At 34.6% G+C, this 19682-nt stretch overlaps 2 protein-coding genes and 1 long non-coding RNA gene across 16 annotated transcripts; 2 read left to right on the forward strand and 1 right to left on the reverse strand.

Moving 5' to 3' along the window:
• Nucleotides 1-4314, forward strand: LOC136777538 (uncharacterized). Of its 4 annotated transcripts, none has more exons than XR_010823270.1 (4): nt 1-352; nt 435-529; nt 731-1393; nt 1484-4314. It is a non-coding gene; the product is annotated as an uncharacterized lncRNA (long non-coding RNA). The 4 variants fall into 4 exon arrangements; XR_010823272.1 differs by having other exon boundaries at nt 1-114; nt 188-352; nt 731-4314; XR_010823271.1 differs by having other exon boundaries at nt 435-660; nt 731-4314.
• A 63-nt stretch (nt 4315-4377) lies between these two features.
• LOC136777537 (uncharacterized) lies at nt 4378-9931 on the reverse strand. 8 transcript variants are annotated; one of them, XR_010823268.1, is made up of 8 exons: nt 9205-9931; nt 8428-9133; nt 8066-8204; nt 7847-7965; nt 6770-6864; nt 5397-6327; nt 4506-4613; nt 4401-4439 (listed from the first exon to the last, which is right to left on the reverse strand). XR_010823268.1 is itself a non-coding variant. In XM_066733897.1 (7 exons), exons 1-7 carry the CDS (start codon nt 9213-9215, stop codon nt 4522-4524), a joined length of 2058 nt encoding a protein of 685 aa, XP_066589994.1. In that variant the 5' UTR covers nt 9216-9931; the 3' UTR covers nt 4378-4521. The 8 variants fall into 8 exon arrangements, 3 of the variants coding, with proteins under 3 accessions (XP_066589994.1, XP_066589995.1, XP_066589993.1); XM_066733897.1 differs by having other exon boundaries at nt 4378-4578; XR_010823267.1 differs by lacking the exon at nt 4401-4439 and having other exon boundaries at nt 4440-4578; nt 5099-6327; nt 6779-6864.
• Nucleotides 9932-10137: 206 nt separating this feature from the next.
• Nucleotides 10138-18262, forward strand: Zn72D (Zinc-finger protein 72D). 4 transcript variants are annotated; one of them, XM_066733854.1, is made up of 11 exons: nt 10138-10411; nt 10688-10851; nt 10958-11314; nt 11652-12224; nt 12312-13022; nt 13107-13395; nt 13480-13667; nt 14917-15065; nt 16303-16398; nt 16479-16599; nt 16875-18262. In XM_066733854.1, exons 1-11 carry the CDS (start codon nt 10362-10364, stop codon nt 17159-17161), a joined length of 2985 nt encoding a protein of 994 aa, XP_066589951.1. In that variant the 5' UTR covers nt 10138-10361; the 3' UTR covers nt 17162-18262. The 4 variants fall into 4 exon arrangements, with proteins under 4 accessions (XP_066589951.1, XP_066589949.1, XP_066589952.1 ...); XM_066733852.1 differs by having other exon boundaries at nt 10140-10411; nt 13092-13395; XM_066733855.1 differs by having other exon boundaries at nt 10141-10411; nt 11763-12224; nt 13092-13395.
• Nucleotides 18263-19682: the final 1420 nt, after the last annotated feature.

Consider the following 19682-nt stretch of genomic DNA (forward strand, 5'->3'; position numbering starts at 1 on the left):
CGAAAACATGTGCTTGTCTCATTTTAAATAATTGTTTCACTTCAGCGGTGTGTAGTGAAACCGATCAAATCCAATGTAATAGTTGGATGTGATATATGACAAGTATTATATAATGTAAGCGTTATACTTTGTACATTTATAATAGAATACGCCTTACATGAGATAAGTGGTTGTGTTTTGGCTGTAGAAATGCTACCTCTGACATCACTGATTATTGTCTATGAGTAATAAAAGCTAATCACTTGATTCTTCAAGAAAATTTATTGGAGGTTATGTTCTGCTAAGGAATATCTATGTAATCTTAAAAACTTATGCTACTATGACTCAAAACTTTAACTGCGAATCGTATTGGGTGAGACCCATTGAAATTCTTTGACTTTCTTTATAGTATAATGATTATAGCTTTGCAATCTTATTTGTCTGATTGGGATTAGTCAGTTGGAGGTTGGAAATTACTAAGCAAGGAAAAACAAGCTGCCTTTGACCAATGGACTAAATGAGAAAGGTCAAATCGCCCCGCTGGAATAATGTGAGTCATCTTCAACGAAAATTTAAAAACTAACCTCCCTTTGAAAGTAACAAGAGCTTAAAAATAGCTCTAAGATTCTTAATTAATTTTACGTTGTATTTTAGAAATTTTTTTTATCACAAAAATAAGAGGTTTGCTTCTATTATTCTATAACACTTTTATTAACGGACGTTTTACTAATTCTTAATAAACTTTTTTCAGTGAATTTCATCGTGGCTACGTTATAGGTAAGGTACATGTGCTACGTAAAAACGTGTATGTGTAAGTGACGTAGATCGATTGTGCAAACAGGACACACCACGTAACGCTTTACTTTTGATATCCTCGCTCCATCTTTCGAAGGATAAAGAAATTCTTTTGCGACATTAGTGCGAAAAACAAGAGAGAAATTTGCAAGTTGAAAAAAGGACACAAAAAGCTTAACCATTGACCGTAGTTTGCAAATTTTTACGATACTATTGGTTCATTTAAAAGCTTAATTATTTGAAAACTACTCGATGAAACATTTTTCAGCGTATTATGGTTTCTATGTTGATCAACACCCCCCTCCCTCCCTCTTTTCAAAGTAAATCCATGCAATATTTTTAGCATATTCTGTAATTGTATGTGTATTATAATAGCGTGCGTATAATATATACCAAGATTTATACGTGCGAATATTATATGTATTATGAGCAATGCAAAATACAATTGACAAAACCTTGATTATTAATAAGTAAACGAATAATATACACTGCGTAACGCATAACTTGCACTTATAATACAAACACAAATAGTAGTAATTCTAGGGCAGTAGAATTGTTAGCTCGATCGATGAAACGATATGAAAGGCAGATGGTAAAGGAAGAAAACGTCGATCAAACGGTTCGTAATTAACAGCGATTCTTTCAACGAATTAACTTTAATAATATACGTAATGGAGAGTGCAGTTTTTTTCTTATTCTTTTTTTTCAGTAACTCTAGGTACGGAAATAAACGTACTTTCACCACTTAGATCTTGACTTTTCACCTCAGCCTTTTCAATTATTCACTCAATCCTAGTTGATACTTAATAAATAATATGGATCCCAAATTTGTATAATAATATTCATCATACTATTCAGTAGTGGGTGATAATCATGTACAAACTGATATTTTACTAAATGAAAAAATGTAGCAGATGAGATATTTGATCTAGCAATACGTAAAATAAAAGACAAAAAAGGAAAAATGAAAAGCATCAAGAGGCTGTATATAAGAAAAAGAAAAAGAAAACTTCGTGCCTGGACCACTGTATAGTTGCACGAGACAATGGCAGTAAAAACGATAGGCTAAGTATAAGTTTATAGTATGCATTTTCGAAATACCAATCCAAAGTAAAGAACACAAAACTTTGGTGAAAAATACACGAAGGAATTTTATTGCCAGTAACGCCCGTGTTGTACTATTGTAAAATAATTATGGATTTACGACAACCACAACGCTTGCCACTTTTCATCCTAAGACCACACCGACACCAAGCGTTTTCCCTTTAGGACTTAAATCAGGTAAGAAATAGAAGAAGGATAGCATAATTTGCTTTAGCCATTAGTAAGAATTTATAATTTGTAATAACTATTTTATATATTTTTTTATTTATTACTATTATTATTGCCTTTTTATATGTGATTTGTATTATACAGTGTTACAGTAATATTTATGTTTTTAATCATTTCTGATATTTATAAATCTTTAATTTGTGGTTATTATTATAGCTATGTTGTACACATTTATCTAGAAAATATTTTATTAACGGCTCTCTGTTACGTGTATTACACAAGCGGGCTGTAATATTCACTACTACCACTTTCTTTCTTGACCCCTTCTATTTCTCTAGTAGTACACTTATTAGCTTCTATCTCTTTCATGTTTGCACCTCTCTGTCCTTCTACGTATCTTGAATACAAACATTTGGCTATACGCAAGAATAACAAATTCATCGCATCTTCTAATCACAATACACTTTAGTGACACCCCGTTTACGTGATAAAAGTCTAACAAAAGAAAACAGAAATCAAGGGTCAGAAACTTAACAGTATACTTATACTACTACACAAATTGACAAACGATATCAGGCATTCTCCCTATTCTCCTTTTATCCTTTATCAAACACATACGTATAATATCTTTCCCAAATTAACTTTGAAACCGAAAACACGTTGGAACTAAAAACAGCCCTAGCAAGAAATTACGTCGATTAGGCTAATATTCTTGTGGTTTGATCATATCAATAAAATACTTATAGGGTAGATTTCGTAATGGCAAATACTTGATGATTAGTTTTAGTAACGTTTAATGGTACCCAACAGTAATGTGTACGTATAATAATTATTTCAGGTAACTGACAATTTTGATATGCTGCTTTACACATAAACTACATATTAATTTACATACACATTATCTGAATTTAAAATTTATGAAATGCTTTAATGTTGTTTATGTGTATGAATAATATACATATCCATATGTGCGTGTGTATTATCACGTAATAATATATTATAGTGCTTTGGATATGAAATTAAACACGTTTTATGTAATATTAATGATTTTATTTGCTGTATTATGATCTTGAGTTTACGTTGAAAATCAAGAGTATAATATAATATATAGTTTGTTGAATTAATCACATAATTGATTATATACTTTAACACCAGACTTAATTTTAATTTTATGTGACTTGGATGAACATATGTATATTAAGGACACTTGCATTTTGTTTAGTAAACATGATGAATTCGTTTTTATATGAAAAATAGCAATCTTCGATAACATTTTAAAATTATTCGAGGTTTATTTACAAATATTTTATTAATTTTATTTGTTAGAAATACGCTTGACGTTTTACTTTAAATTAATATTATCATCCCATTTTTTTAGTACTTCTCTTAATAGTGTAGTATAGTTCTGTATACTAATGAACGGAATGCTTGGTAAACGCGTAGAAAATAGGTCTTTCTTGTATTACTTTAACGTTCATATTTGTATTAGCAATTTCTCTATGTACAAAATTCATTATAAATTCTATATGTATTGAAGGCCGCGGTTAAATCATCTAAAACCTTACGAAATAATTTCATATTTCAGCGTTTCAGAGCCCTAGTTTGGAAGCTTTACCTTGTTTGTACAAATACCAATAATATTATTACCATTAATTAATTATTGAGTAACTCCGGGTTTTAAAAACTTCATCGTATTAATCAAGATCATGATTAATTCTAATATATGAAATAGCTAATGAACACTATTATAACTAAGTGCATAATAATGCACACGTCTAAAAGAAAAAATTAAAAAATATAGTATTGCTAATACAAAGTCAAATTTAATTACATTTTTTTGTATTTATCGTCTGTAAAAATTGCTTTAGTGTTAATAAATACTAATACACTATTTTTGCAGCCTCTGTCAGTTTAAAACAAGTAAGTTGATAGTTCTGTCAAAACTAATGCTAATAAAATACATACAGTTCGTAATTTTAAGAACTATGTTATCGTTTTTATACGCAGTTTTAAAAAATTTTTAATAAATAATGCTTATGTGAAGACAAGATAAAAATAAACAGAATCTATTATTCACAATGGTATAAGACCCACGCATAGGGATTAACGTGTTAAATAGAAAACTTTAAGAGTACTTTAATATGCACGTGTGCCGAATACTATATCGTAGGACTATAAATTCTACATAAATAGATGGAAAATTATACTCTAAAGGCTATTATTAATTGAAATTTGGCAATGTGTTTCTGTTCAATTTTTCAGTCATGGAGCCATTACAGATCAGTTACTGGTCCGACGAGGCTTATGCTACTATCGTTACTATTCATGGCAACTTCCGCATCCTTAAAGAAATTCATCAAACGCTGGCAAAGTTCATCCACGTTCTCCTTGTCCTGGGGAGAAGTCTTCCTAAGCAGATGGCCTTGACAGACTTTTATCAGTTCAGAAATGTCGCTTACAGTTTGCTCGTCATCGCTAGAAGCTTTGCTCATCTTCTTTCGTGGATAGTCCATCATCAGCCTTGACTCCATTCTGGTAAATTAGGTTTCGCCTCCGATTACAATACGCTATTAAATTATACCAAGCAGTTGTTGTGAGATTGCTTTTACAAGGAAATAAAGCGTGCGTTTCAAAGCGAAGCCATACCAATTGCTGCAAACAAAAGATCTAGTATCGTTTAGGGAACATATAAAATGTCTCGCTAAAAGCTTACAAAACACATTCACCAATCATTGATTTTATATATACCATAATCCAAACCAAATGATTCTTCAAATGGTGGTAATTAAATATTTTATGCCAAAAATTCGATGGATCTTTTTTCATCAGCCTTAATTCAATAAAAACAGAAAGTATTTGAACAGGAAAATTCATTGGAGCTACCAGGTATTAAAGCTGGATTTTATAGTCAATTATGGGATTTTTGTGTGCTTAGTTTTAGCAGATGCAAAATATAAGTATGCATGGAAAATGCTAAGATTAAAATACAGGCAAGCAAGAGGTAAAAAGCAAAAAGCGAGTATGTGAAGATAGCAAATCATGGTAGACCTACGTGCGATTTCATATGAACATAACGAGCGATTCCCAAAAGCCCTCGGAAGCCAAAATTGTGGTTCTTATGATTGCTCGTGCGAAGATTGCGTTTACAATGAAGCCTATATGTAGGCAGTGGTATATGTGGCTCGTGAAGATGCTTTCAGGACTCTCGGTGCTAGCTCTTTCTGCTGAAAAGAACCACCACCGTCCTCCCCACTGCTGCTTTTCCTGCCACCATCACTGTCGTTATCCTGATTAACATCTTCATACGCTTTAATCAAAGGTACATCGACCAGACTCTTCACATTACGCACCTTCAAATTCTTCTCAGTGCTATCCGGCAGAAAAACATTATCTTCCAATTGACTTTGATTGGGTAGATTCTTTCGTTTTGGCTTCTTTATACAATTAACTTTCTGAATCTTTTTCTCTTCCTTTCGTGCAGTATTTTTCCCAGATGCATCGACGAACTGGTCAATTTTATCGTCCATCAAACTGGGACTTTGCTTCTCATTGGTCTTCTCGCCACCCCCTGACCTTTTCCCTTGTTGATTAGCTTGCTTCTTTTGACTTTGCTCATCTAGATTTTCACTTTCCATCAAAAGAGCAGTGGCTTTCTTAATTTTACCATTATTACACTTCTGCGAATTTTTCCATGTTTTTCGAGGACATGACGAATTCATTGGGATTACAAAAGTTCTTGGTGCATTCTTGTACGCTCCCCTAGCTTCTGAATTATCGTTCAAATTATCGATACGTCTGTTTCCATTGGGAATCTTAGCACAATCAAGGTCTTCTTTTCCAGGATACATTGGCAGAGCTGAAGAGTTTTTATCGAGTGCCAATTCGTTTCTTTGAAGGATGTTTAATAATTCTTGATCGTTAATTTCCGGGGCCCTTGGTACAAAATTTTGATGAGGAGTAGATGAGGCATAAGAATTTGGCACTGTAGTTTTGACGACGTTGGTCAATGGAGATCTGTGATCGTCATCGATAGCTTGGGACGTTGGCTCGATGGTCCGGTGGGAAGTCTCAGGAATGACTTCGGAATTAATGGTACCAGTGGTGCGCAAAGGAGTACTGGTTACACGTGGCAATGTTATAATTGTTGGTGTAATTGCTCTAACCTTGGAGCAATTCGATCCTCGATTGTCCTCTTGATTTCTCGACGCACGTGCCTCCTGGAGCTCGCGACGAAGAGTCAGATTCTCCTCTTCAAAAGCAGCAATCTCACGATCCTCGTTGCTAGTAATATTATTATCTGGTATAATTGCAATTTCTCACGATGATCGCCAAAACTTCAACCAATATTATCCACTTGAAATCAACGTTAATAAACGTTGTCACATATTTTTAACATTTATTATTTTCGTATTTTACCATCTGTGTTCAACATTTGTTACAGAGATAACTGGAAAGCTTTCTTTAATTTTGCTTCTCTTCTCAAAGTGAACAATGGGCTTGTGCTGCTGGAGGTGCTTTAGCAAAAAAATTACAACACCGACTAACAACCATTTAGGTGCTTTTGTGACCAGAGATACGTGTAATTTATATACAATATTTGTACATAAATTATTCAATAATTCGTTAAAACTCTAAATCTACTTTATCCATTTGTTTCAAATATTTACATTTGCCATTGAAAACTCAATGAGAAGCGTTTTTTTAAACAAATAAAAATACTTACTTTACATACAATTTTAATGCTGTAACTTCTTCTTCTAGCCTTAAGATTCTTCTGTCGCTCTCCTCCTTCTCTTTCATCATCTTGGAGATTTGATTCTGAAACAGATGGATTATATCGTCTGATTACATCTCGTTAAAACTAATAAAAATAATGGAAATAAACAGAAAAATTAGAAAATAATATCATATAAGTTACTCGAATTATTAAGTGAAGTTTAAGAGAATAGATAAATTATGAAGATGAGTAATTTACATAAAGTAGCATAGGGAAGGGGAGACTCGATTATGAGATTGACATTCGACGGTTAACAACAAAGACGGCTATGGTTGATGAAACTAATGGACGAGGGAAACCTGAGACATTCGAGAGCGAGACGAGACCAAAAAATGGAAAAAGAGGCCGAGAGAAAAGCTGTGACAGCCGTTAAGTGCCTCCCGCTCCCACACTTTAGTCACATACCCTGTCTAGCCATGTCCTCTCTGTAGGTTCATCAGCTTGTCTACTGAAACCTAATCACCAATTTACGAACTATCACAGAAATTACCTATTACCTTTACACTATAATATCTCTAATACCACATTGTCTTTGTCTTCTTAGTAATGTTATATTTCAATTTTTAGTTGATATTTGAATTAATTTAATTATCGACGATCCACATTATTTTTTAGCTGATTTATACAATAAAAACATATAGCTCAGGTCAATTTGAATCAAATCATAAAAGATTTGACTTGTCACAAACTAAGAACATTTTTTAAACTGCAGAACAGACTTAAGCAAACCGTCATATAAGTATCACCTGGCTATCCTAATCAAACATGGTGGTATACTGTGCAAACACCGGTCCACGGGACTGTCACGAATGCCATAAGCTTTTAACTGAAGCCCATAGGGCTGCATAATTTCTTCATAAAGCGCTAAAAGAAAATGGGGAGAACGTGCGAAAAGCATTTTGTTTTAAGTTCTCACATTTTCTTTTAATAAAATTTAGAATTTCTTATTTAGAACTATAGTTGGTAGTTGTTCTTTTTACAATAAACTACTAATAATAATAATCGTTAATTAAGAATATATACTTTTAAATGTTCCAGTTCAATCCATTTCCCACTTTGGTCTTTATCTACAGTTGTTCTCAGTTTCTCTTTCAGTTCATCCTCAAATGCTTTGTTAGCTTGTCGAATTTCTTGTATAAGATCTACAGAAACCAAGGAACTTTTAATAAATTTCCTTAACAATTTAAAAATACATTATTTTGTTTAAACTAATACCAAATAATAAATCATTTTCAGGATTACCTAAGAACATTCCAGGCTGATAATCAACAAGCTCTGATTGCTTGGATGTGATTAATTTTACTTTAACATTTTCCAAATCAGATTTAGTTTGACTTAGTTCTACAAACAATTGACTGTTGGCTCGTTTTAATTCTGTCACCTACAATCATTAAGGAAGTTGTTTAAAATATACCTCTTTTACAAAGTATTTTTTGTTAGAATTCTCTTATTTATTATTTCAGAATAAATTATTTTTGTGTCAAAATTATTAACTGTTGCAATGCATTTGACTTAATAGTTGATTTTAAATAAGATATTTATTTATTTTAAAATTTAAGAGAATATTATTAGTAAGTTTTTCTACACAAAAAGTAAATACTGACCTGGTCAATAAGAGAAAAGATTAATTTATTACTGCGGCCAATAGTTGTTATGGAACTCCCAGATGTATCATCACTTTCAATTTCTTCATTTGGATTATTTTCTGATTCTTCTGCTGGCCCAAGGCCAGGATCTGAATACCTTCTGTGTTCTGGACTCACATCTTTTTCCAATTCAATATTTTTATTATGTGTTGGTGGTAAACTAGTATAATCCCCATCTTGATAAGGTCTTTGTACAGAAGAACTAAGGTTATTTTCACACAAACTAGTATAACCATTTATATTACTAAGTTGATCAAATGGTGGCCTTTGACTCTGCTTATGATAAGATTTCTGTTTATTGTGAAAAAGCCTCATATTATGACCAAGAACAGGCTGACATAAACGATAAACTGGAGGTAAGGAAACGGGCTCCATTGCATAGGCCATTGGCATTGGAGAATAGCCGCAAACACTAGGGTCAGATATTGCAGTAAATAACCGTTGACCATTTTGATTTTGTAATAGCTGTGATCTTAATTCTGCTTTAGGCTGCCAAAAAGTATGTTGACATTTAATGTTTGACATTTGATTTCCCATTTGTTCATTCGGTAAATTACTAATCCAATCATTTATCCTTGTACTCCGCTTACTAGAACGTTTCTTATTTTTTTTTGAATGATCTGGTATGCACTGATCATAATATTGAGAGTTTGAAGTTTCTAACCTAAAAAAAAAATAATTCAAATAATGGAGAACATGATATGTGTTACAAATAGATATATATCAAATATTTACCTTTTCTGCATTTTTACTAAAGTTGTTATTTAGTACTGCAACTAATGTCAATTTCTATTAATGTCTAATAATCCAACATTGATTTTTTATTAAATCATTATCTAGATCTTTTTGGAGTGCATATATGATTAAAATGTACATTGAATTTGCATAAATTTTAATGTCTTAAAATCATCACTAGCTACTAAAACTATCGTTGTTTTCTAAATATAATTGTTTAATTTACAACCAAGTCCAAAAAATTGTAAGAAAATATTTTCAATCAACAATTCTTCTAAAACACACTAAAATCATTTTTATAAACAATAACCACTATAAAAGTTTTTGCAATTATTAATAGTAGATTATTGTTGGTGGTGGAATATAAGTATTGTCACAAGTATTATTACGATATATGTCAACTATAAATATGGGAGAGTGATGACAGTGTCCTAAATTTTATTTGGTAAAAGGTAAAAATAAGATATTAGACTTTTCTAACTCTACATCCGCACCATTTATATATATATATTTCTCTCCCCTTAACCCTTCGAAAGGGATCGGAATTTGGATTCCTTTATTGGTAACATTGGATTAGGGTAGTTATTAAGATGGTACCAATGGAATACTTTTCTCAAAAGGTAATGCAGTTCAGTAGAGTTGGTAAAAAAAGCTGCAATTAGGCCCTAAATACTGTAGAAAATACATGCCTTATTATTACTAAATTTTTTATATGTCTAAACATAAATAAAGAAAATAATTTTTTAGTTTTATAAGTAAAAAATAAGGAACAATAAAACAAAGAATGAAAAATTACCGACTGGCAAAAACTACATTTAATTCAAAAAGAGGTCACTAGTGGGTGATCGGTATCTTTCAGCGCATTTCCTGTTGCTACTCAGGGTTCTCCGGCGTATATTCTCTCTTTATTTCTACCTGCTTCTTTCTACGCATTACGCCATTTGGTCTAGTTTATTTCGTAGCTTATCTTTTATCGTAAACCGGTAGTGGTATTGCTTGATATTCATTTAACCAATAAGGACACACTAATTACAGCCTGATCTCGGATTCTCCAACGGAACCACCAATCAGAAATTCTCTCGCCATTCTCCTTGATTCGTGGCACGCCCTGCAACTTCCGCCATTGTTCTTCTTTCCGGGATTCTCTACGAGGAAGGATGGCTCAGAATAATTATTTCGGTTTTACTCATGGTGGAACACAATATGGGTACGAAAATTTTCGTTTATCTTAATAGTCAATTACTCTAGTCTAGGTTTGTCAATCATTTGTTAACGGATACATCCCTTTAGCTGAGATTTTTGTTCCAAACGTCGGAGGCACGAGATTCTATAACCGGCTTGGACGCCATTTCTTAGTAAAGCGTCTATCTCACGTCTTAGATAATTTACTAAACACTATCTTCGTAATTTTAATTTGTTTTTTTTTTGAGTAAAAGTTGTTTAAAGTTTAAGTACGTGGTCTTAAATGATTGTGTTTTTGCAGAGCGACTAGCGCTGCAGCTTATCAGACAGGACAAGCAGGATATGCGGTAACTCCTGCAGCCACTGCTGCAACTTACACGCAAAGGCCTGCTGCTGCTGCTGCAACAGGCTATGAAACATACCAAGCAGCTGCAGCAGCTGCTGCAACTGGAACAACGTATGCTGGTAAGAATTTAACTTATCCTACGCGTGCTCCATCATTCCATGGTGGAGCACGTTTATCAAATCCTCATTGTTGAATGGCTTATTTCATAAAACGATGTTTAATTAGTGGATAACTTTATAGCTGCTAATCCAGGCACTGTAGCTCAAACATACGACTACGGCTATGGCAGAGCAGCTCCTGCCGCCACATATGACGCCACCAAAACATATTACCAGCAGCCTGCTGCGGCAGCTGCTACTTACACAACTACAGAAACACATTACCAGGCTGCCAAGCCTGCTTACAGTACTACTAGTGCTTATACTGGAGCTCCTAGGCAGGCTACTACAACTGGCCAAGCTAAAACCTATCAAGCCTCGAGTACGGCATATCAGCAGTCGAATCCCACTCAAAATGCTACTTATTCTTCTGGATACACAGCACCAGCTGCTCCTGCTGCTGCACCATCAACAGCAACAAATAGTAAGTTCTCTATATTTACTACTTTTAATACCATCGCCATATATTATCTCCAATGACAGTAATGTAACTTTGAGAAAATATAATTAATAACATGAAATTGATCCTCTAAAAACAAAAATGAATAATACTTGTTTCCAAAAATGCCTTCCAAACAGAAGGTACTTTAATATTCAAAATTGTTTGAATTAAGTAGAAAGTTAGTTATTTATTTCAATAAAAACGCAAATGCAATGCGTAGCAAATGATTGTTTCAAGATGCATAGCCGTAAATAGAGCAAATAGAGAAAAGAAAGGTTGACTCCTCCAAGGTTTGAGGTTTCAATTTCATTTCCCCTAGAAACGGCGAACGCAACGTATTCCGGCTACGACGCAGCGCTTTATAGCGCTGCGAGTATGTACGTAGCCCAACAGAGTGCAAACAGCAATTCGACTAACCAGAAGACTGGAGGTTGGCAGGGATATGGACGAAAGGGGTTCGGAGCGAGCGGCGGAGGGATGAAAGCAATGAGACCGAAACAACCACCGAAGCCACAACAACTACACTACTGCGATGTTTGTAAGATCAGCTGCGCGGGTCCACAAACTTATCGCGAGCACTTGGAGGGTCAAAAGCACAAGAAGAAGGAGGCCTCCCTGAAGGGTCCACAGCAACCACCAGCGCGAGGAGCCGGAAACAGCTTACGCTGTGAACTTTGCGACGTTACGTGCACAGGAAACGACGCGTACGCAGCGCACATCCGAGGAGCCAAGCACCAAAAGGTTGTAAAACTTCACACGAAACTCGGCAAACCTATTCCAAGTGCGGATCCAACTGTTCTCAATCCAAAACCGGCTGTCGCAGCAAAAGCTGCCGCCACTGCTGCGAAAAAGCCCACTGTTACTGCCACTCCGAAAATTAATTTCGTTGCCTGTGAGTATTTTATGTGGTATAATTAATATACATTTATTTTATGAAGAGTTCAAATTTTCATGATTCTAATCTACTGGAACTCTGTAGCTGGCAATTTAGGTACTGTAAATCAGGGTCAACCGTCAGAGGTGAAAACTGAGGAATCCGTGGCCGAAGAAACTGTGGAGGAGGCCTCGTCGGACGAAAAGGACGTTCCACTGGTTGGCCAAGAGTATATTGAGGAAAATAAGTCTGAAGACGGGAAGATCATTAGTTTTAATTGTAAATTGTGCGAGTGTCGCTTCAACGATCCCAACGCCAAAGATATGCATATGAAGGGTAGACGCCATAGATTTGCATATAAAAAGAAAGTAAATCCAGATTTGGTTGTTGATATGAAGCCGAGCCTAAAGCAACGAAAGATAATGGAGGAGAAATTAAGGAGACAGCAAATGAGAGAAGAGTATTTACGCAGGAGAGAGGAGATCAGTCAATTGGGGCCAATGGGACCCATGATCGACGAAGAGATGATGTATTGGGAAGAAAGGCGTAGGTACGAAGAGGAATGCGAATATTATGAATGGTTTCGGCGATACGGACGTGGACCTGGTGCTCCTCCGATGCCAAGGCCTTTCCCTGGACCACCTATGATGATGTATCCAGGACCACAGAGGCGATCTGACTCCTCTGACGATAAACACGTCTTAGCTCACCACTCTGCCATTTATCCTAAGGAACAAGAACTGCTGGCGGTTCAAAATATAGTTTCTCACACTGAGAAAGCCCTTAAGTTCGTCTCAGATACATTAGCCGATGCAGGTAATTATCGAATCACATTTGCATAATTTACCGAACTTCTTCCTATTTGTGGAAACCTGTGATTAACAGGTAAAAAACCAACAGCAGCTACGACAAACGCAACAACTACACCGGCTTCAGCGCAAACACCTACAACGCCTCTAATAAGTGCGGACGCTATAAAGAAGGAAGACAATGATAAGAAGAAACCAGCTGCGGTGCCTCCACAGAAGGAGGACGGCAGTGATGGAAATCTCTTCTCCTTTCAGAAGGAAAAAGAGGACTGGAGGATTTTAAAGGGAGTCATGCGAGTGGGAAATTTAGCTAAGGGACTCCTCCTTTCCGGCGATAACCACGTTTGCCTTGTGATACTGTGTGCAGAGAAGCCTACAAAGTAATTACAAACAGTAACTACTAAAAATTCAAATTACTTGATTTAAAAAAATTGCTAGAAAATACCTTAATGCATTCCTCGTAGGACTTTATTGAACAAGATAGCTGAAATTTTACCTGCTCAATTGAAGATAGTAGCACCAGAGGATACTTACAATGTCGGTAAACATCCAGAATCTGCTGCCCTTACAGTATCCGGTGGAACGGTAACAGTTAGTGTAACACTGACAAGTCCATTGATGCGCGAAACATCGAAAGTAGCAACTGCTGCAGGTAATTGATCTGTTCTTCGCTAATTCAGTGGCCAAGAAAAGGATAACTGATGATCAGTTTAGGAGAAAAAAACTTTCTTAATTTTAACGATTATCCTTTCAAACATTTTTTATTTTTCAAGCTTACACGCGTTTCTCGATTTTGGTTTGTTCTTTTCATGGCCCAGAGACTTTGTGTAAATTTTTTTTAAGCACCAGGGCGACGCAGAAGCAGCCACACGAGGAGTCCGTAGGTTGCCAGTGTACATATAAAACTTAACAAAGTTTCACTTCCTTTTCTCCAAAATAGCCAACAAATTCGGTGTGTCCACGACTAAGTGTGGCTCAAGCTTCCTGGCAACTGAAAAAATTCTTTATGAATTAAGAAAGAGACAGGCAAATAAAAATGATGTGAAAGATAAAACGGAAAAGAGAGAGCGTAAACTTGATACGGTTTAGATGTCGCTTTTGTTTCTTTAATTTAATTTTTTAGTGACACGTTTTACCTACTCTGTGAGAAAGAAAATTATTACAGTTTAGCTAGAGTCTCCATTTCAAGAAGAAATTGTTGTGGATGTTGCATTAAACGTGGACACGCTTTCGAAAACGAGGAAACAACGCTGAGGCAATTTGAAAACTATGGACTTTTTGATCATGCAGAAACCATAAAAACCCTCTATATCTGTAATCGAGTGTGGTACGTGAGAAGTGTTCTTGCGCTTGTTGTCTATCTTACTTTATTAGCGCGCTTTCGACACTTAATGACGAAAAACTCATCATATCGAGAAGACGTACATACACAATCATTGATAAGGAGTTAAAAATCAATTTCTCCTACATTACTGACACAAAGCTCTACTAACACTGTGACACTCGAACTAGACATTGACTCTTACATCGTCTCAATGGTGCATACAAGGGCGCCTTCGTCGAAGAAGTGTCGAAAGGGGCGGTTTATTCGAAAATGACAAAAAAATACTGGATCTTGACATCTCAACGAGAATCTTGTTGATGTGTTAAGTTCAGAGACAAACCATTATCTCAAAACGTACTCCACTCGTACAGGCTTATTTTTCTTTTGTAATTACATCATTTAGTAACACGTCCTACATTATAGCAAAGAGAAAAAATATACAATAGAAGTTTCTAGTCAAATATAATAATATATATACGTAAAACAAAAATAGAGGGTAAAACTGCCAAAAGCTGGGCATGATCAAACACTCTAAGTATTGTCTAAGCGTGTTGTGCTTTCTTTGTTGGAATCTCAGATAATGCTGGACAGCAGCAACAGGGAGCTGCTCAACTACAGGCAACGCCCGCGACCGCCGCCGTGACGAAACCAGACCCACCAGATGTACTTCCCAAGGCTAAGTGTTTGGAGGCTTTAGCTGCACTCAGGCATGCCAAGTGGTTTCAGGTTTGAATCAATCACTCAGTTCAAAGATCTTGAATTGCCGGCGACCGTCGCGCGCCACATTTTCTATTCTGTTCGAATCTTTTTGATCCAACCATATACAGAACGTATATATCAGATTTTGCGAGACGCGTGCAAGTTCTCCTCTCTCTCTCTGTCCGCAAAAACTCAAGAGCAGTCTTAGAACTTCCAGCCTTGTGAGATTTTATTTTTTATTATCTTCCCGTTGGCATGAATCTGCCTGAATCATTGCTAATTGCTCGTATTCGATGCTATATTTTTACATCATAATTTCTTAAAAACTATTTTCTACACTTGTCTGGAAAATGACTAATATCGATTGTTGCCAGAGTAGTTTCTTAAAATTCATTAAATTTGTATATAGTTGATGTAAATAGTAGTCATTTGAACGATTTTTTTTTTATATAAAACGATTTGATTGCTCTGACAAAATCAAGCCTATCTTCAAGATGAAATGCACATACTAATTTGTAAAAAACATCGAAGATGCGTTCAAATAGTAAATCAGGCAATGAGCACAAGCAGTGTATAAATGTGGCTACTAAAAGTACAGCAGGATCATTTATATATCTGTTTTGCTTTAATATCCAGAATAATAGGGAATTGTTTGCGAGATATTTTTCCAGTGCTCCTTCTATGAAAAATCAATAGCTTTATTTTCTTTATTTCAAAGAGTTTTGCGATCAAAATCATTCATTATTCTGGATCAATGTTATACTAGCGCTGTAGCCTAGACTGAGTCTGTTCTAGGTCTGTCTTAGAAACAAGAACAAGAAATATAAATCTATAGAAATTTAATTGTCGCATATATAATTTGATATAAACCTAGAAGAATTTAGAATCCTCTCATATTTTGTGCTATACGAATATTGTTTTATCAAGAGACAGACAAGCACAAACACGCAGTGGAGTCATAAGTCTACCGGGTGTTTCGTTTCATTAAAAAATTTTACGCAGCTTTGATTTTGTAGATTTGTTAATAACCTTTTGACATGTGATTTTATTTACTTATGTTAGGCAGTCAGGTGAGACAATCGATATAAACACCCGGTAATGTTGATATGGGCTAAAATAATTAGGATATCTTAGGCACGAGGCTGGAAGGATAGCTAAAGCCCACACAAAGCAAATTAAAAGATAGTTTAGGTATCCCAACAACATTCAAGCCGAGTTACAATATTTATGAAGTTGCGGAAGATAAAATTGTGATGTTCAACAGGCTAGGGCTATTTCGCTACAGAACTGCGTAATGGTAATTCGCATAATGCGTGATCTCTGCAACCGTGTACCAACATGGGGGCCATTGAATCCATGGGTAGGTACAAAATGAATAAATAAGTAATAACGATTTTCTAAGAATAGTTTAGTAAAAAATTGTGTGGTGAATTGATGTAGGCATTGGAGTTGCTGACTGAGAAGGTCATCAGTACTGCAGGAGGTCCACTCAGCCCTGGGGAAGCTTTGAGGAGGTTATTAGAATGCGTTGCTGGAGGAATCTTACTTCCAGGAAGTCCAGGTAATATTTATAGCCATTTTTTCAATTTATCAAATAATTTGTCAAGTAATTCTTTATACTATTCAAAATGATGAAGCTGATGACGAGACTGAATGTATCGTGGTTCTGGTTTTCATCCAAAATCACGAGTCTTTCGTGCTTTGGTATGCGAACCAGTTATACTGCGATATAATACAGATGATTTGGCAATCTGATCTAAATCAATTATGGCTCGATTGATTTTTTAGTAAAAGTCAAAAGGAGGAAATTAATAATAACTATATTATCTTGTTTAGGCTTGTCTGATCCATGCGAGAAGGAGCCGGTTGATGCAATAGGCACTATGACTCCCCAACAAAGGGAAGACATAACTGCTTCAGCCCAATACGCGTTACGATTAGTCGCGTTCCGACAAATTCACAAAGTCCTAGGAATGGAACAACTACCTCCTCCAAAATTCAAAGGTGGTAGATTCGCCAGGAAACGAAGACGCGACAATAGCAATGGGGAAGGTACGGATAGCGAGGCTTCAAAAAAGGATAAAAAGGCAGAAGAGATCAAAATGGATACAGACTCCAAATAGATCTGCACTGAATTTTTTGATTAAACATAAATTATGTAGCTTAAGGAAGTATTTTCCCTCGTGTCAATTGCTTGTTTAAGAAACACCGTTGAGCTGGAAAGATTAAGTAGTTAAGTGTGACAAAAAATTATTGCTAGATAATACCATTGACCTTTAGCAAGAAAAGTGCAAGACACCGATAGTAATGAATGTACGATTGTGCATTCTTAGCCTTTTTAAACTTTTATCAAAGTTTTAATATTCGCTATTTTTTCTCACGGATCAATCCGACTTTTCATCCAGGCTCATCATTGTGTATACTTATTATCCATCACGAACAAATTGACTGTCACAAATATTTTATTTATTAACTGAAGTTAGTAGCTTCCCAGATGTATTCTATAATTTTTTTGTTTTGAAGAAAAAAAATATCCTTAAAAATATATCTATAAAAACTACTATCATTATGCCTTTTAATCAACATTGTCAATGTTTTCTCCTTGGTGACTTCAATGAGTTTTAATTTTTAATGGATAACCAAGCTCTTGCATGGAAAAAGCAGACTTATGAGATTATATTTGTCATTTTCCAAAACAGGCAATTGGTACGATTAGTTTCCAGCACTACAGTTTTGTCAACTGAAATGAAATGAATTGATTATTTATAATCAATTTCTGTGTATTCGAAGTCATTGTATATGAGAGGGGGTTGAGAGAATTAATTTAAAGGAATGTAATGACATTTATAAGTTTTTGAGCTAGTAGATATAATTTTTACGAGACTTCGTGTGTATGTTGTGTGTGTAGTCATATATAGGTGTATGCGATCTTGCACCTAGCTGGTACTGGAACTGTAAAAATGACCAACTGTGCAGGAAATACCAGATATAAAATATTCTTAAGTTGATTATTCAATTAGAGGCTTCGGTGTTCGAGCAGATTTATATAAGCACACTGTCCGAAAATTCTTACAGATCTTTATCGTAGTTTTTATTTAATGGGTCTTGCAAAGACTAATAAGCTCAAGATTCTACTACTATTCAGACATTAATCTTGATGCAGTGTATTTTCTGTTGTACTCTGAATTGTCATTGAATAAATCAAACGTGCATGATAACAAGTACATGCTTGACTTTCATTTACCTCCGTAGGTATACAAGCTCACACTGTTTTATTTTATTATGCTTTTTCTTAAATTATTTATTTTTCACCCTGATAAGGCCACACACACAATAGCACAACAATATTGATTTTAATCTTGAATAGCTTTCAAATGAACTGACGTAATTTTAAGTAAAAGAGCTGCGCTCTTTTATTTAAAATGATCTATTAAATAAAAAGAAGCTTCAAGGTTTTTTAGGTTTTTGGCTGTGCGACACTGAACAGAAACAAGACTTATTTTTACTGGGTTTTTTCATTTAAGATGAGAATCTTACCAGTTTCCTTTATTTAGGAATACCAGAAATATATCTCGATTCTGTTTGGTGCAAGTTCGATTCGACAAAGTTACATCATTTCATCATAAGAACATCATTAATGAATTTATCTAGTAATTCCATCATTATGTGAAAAGCTTGCAAATCGCTTCGCGTACTCCAATTTTATATGTCTTCTCCTGAACATATTTCTAGCCCCGATTTATTGAAGTAGTTTTATAAATTGAGACTTGTGGCCTTAATTTTTTTTACTCTAAGCTATTTCTTTAAAAATCTATGACATACATAGATCGAAAGCTATACTCCTCATTCAATTAATATTGCCATTGTTAAGATATAATTTTTCGACTTTCAATAAAAATGATACGCTTTTGCAAAGTAATCGTTTTGCAAGCTGTTACCAAGTCATAAAAAATTGTATACGAATAAAGAAATTGATTTGCGAGTATGCGTATTCCCTTGTATTGTGCAATAAATGGATTTTGTATTTATTTGTTTTTTTTTATCTTGTTATTAGTTATAAACTTCAATTTCTCGCAAATAAAGGTTGAAACTATGTCACCAACATTATCATTGTACCAGACCAACTCAGGTAAGTATGAATCAATTTTACTTTTAAAATGAATACGTCAAAATAATCTTGCGTAACAGAGAATTATAAATAAAGTTTTCTTAGAACTCATAATAACATGTATATGTATCGTCCAAATGGAATAATCATTAAAATTAGCCACATGAATTGTTTTAAATTCTCATTTCTGCAAGTGATAGTTGCATCATCTGCAAATGCTGCGTGATATTCGATCAATGATACAGCATAAAGAATAAAATCGAATAATGATTTCAGAAATTACTATTCTCGGAAGCTACCATTTTGCTTAGTAATAATCGCGACGTACAAGTAAATATAGATAAAAACAATCTGTTATATTTTTAAGATGGTGGCTTAGCGATAGCTTTGCGTAATTTGTTTTATTTTTATTTAAATCTATTATAAATTCAATTCATTAATAATTCAACGTGACATAAGTCATAGATCATACTGTTAATGCTGTGATACTTATATTTGAAGACAAAATATGTTTATATTTCTGTACATAAAAGCTC

This window comes from Prorops nasuta, unplaced genomic scaffold, assembly GCF_024137725.1.
Source record: "Prorops nasuta isolate Cenicafe-Biocafe unplaced genomic scaffold, Cenicafe_Pnas_1.2 PNAS00011, whole genome shotgun sequence".
Taxonomy (NCBI): Eukaryota; Metazoa; Arthropoda; class Insecta; order Hymenoptera; family Bethylidae; genus Prorops; species Prorops nasuta.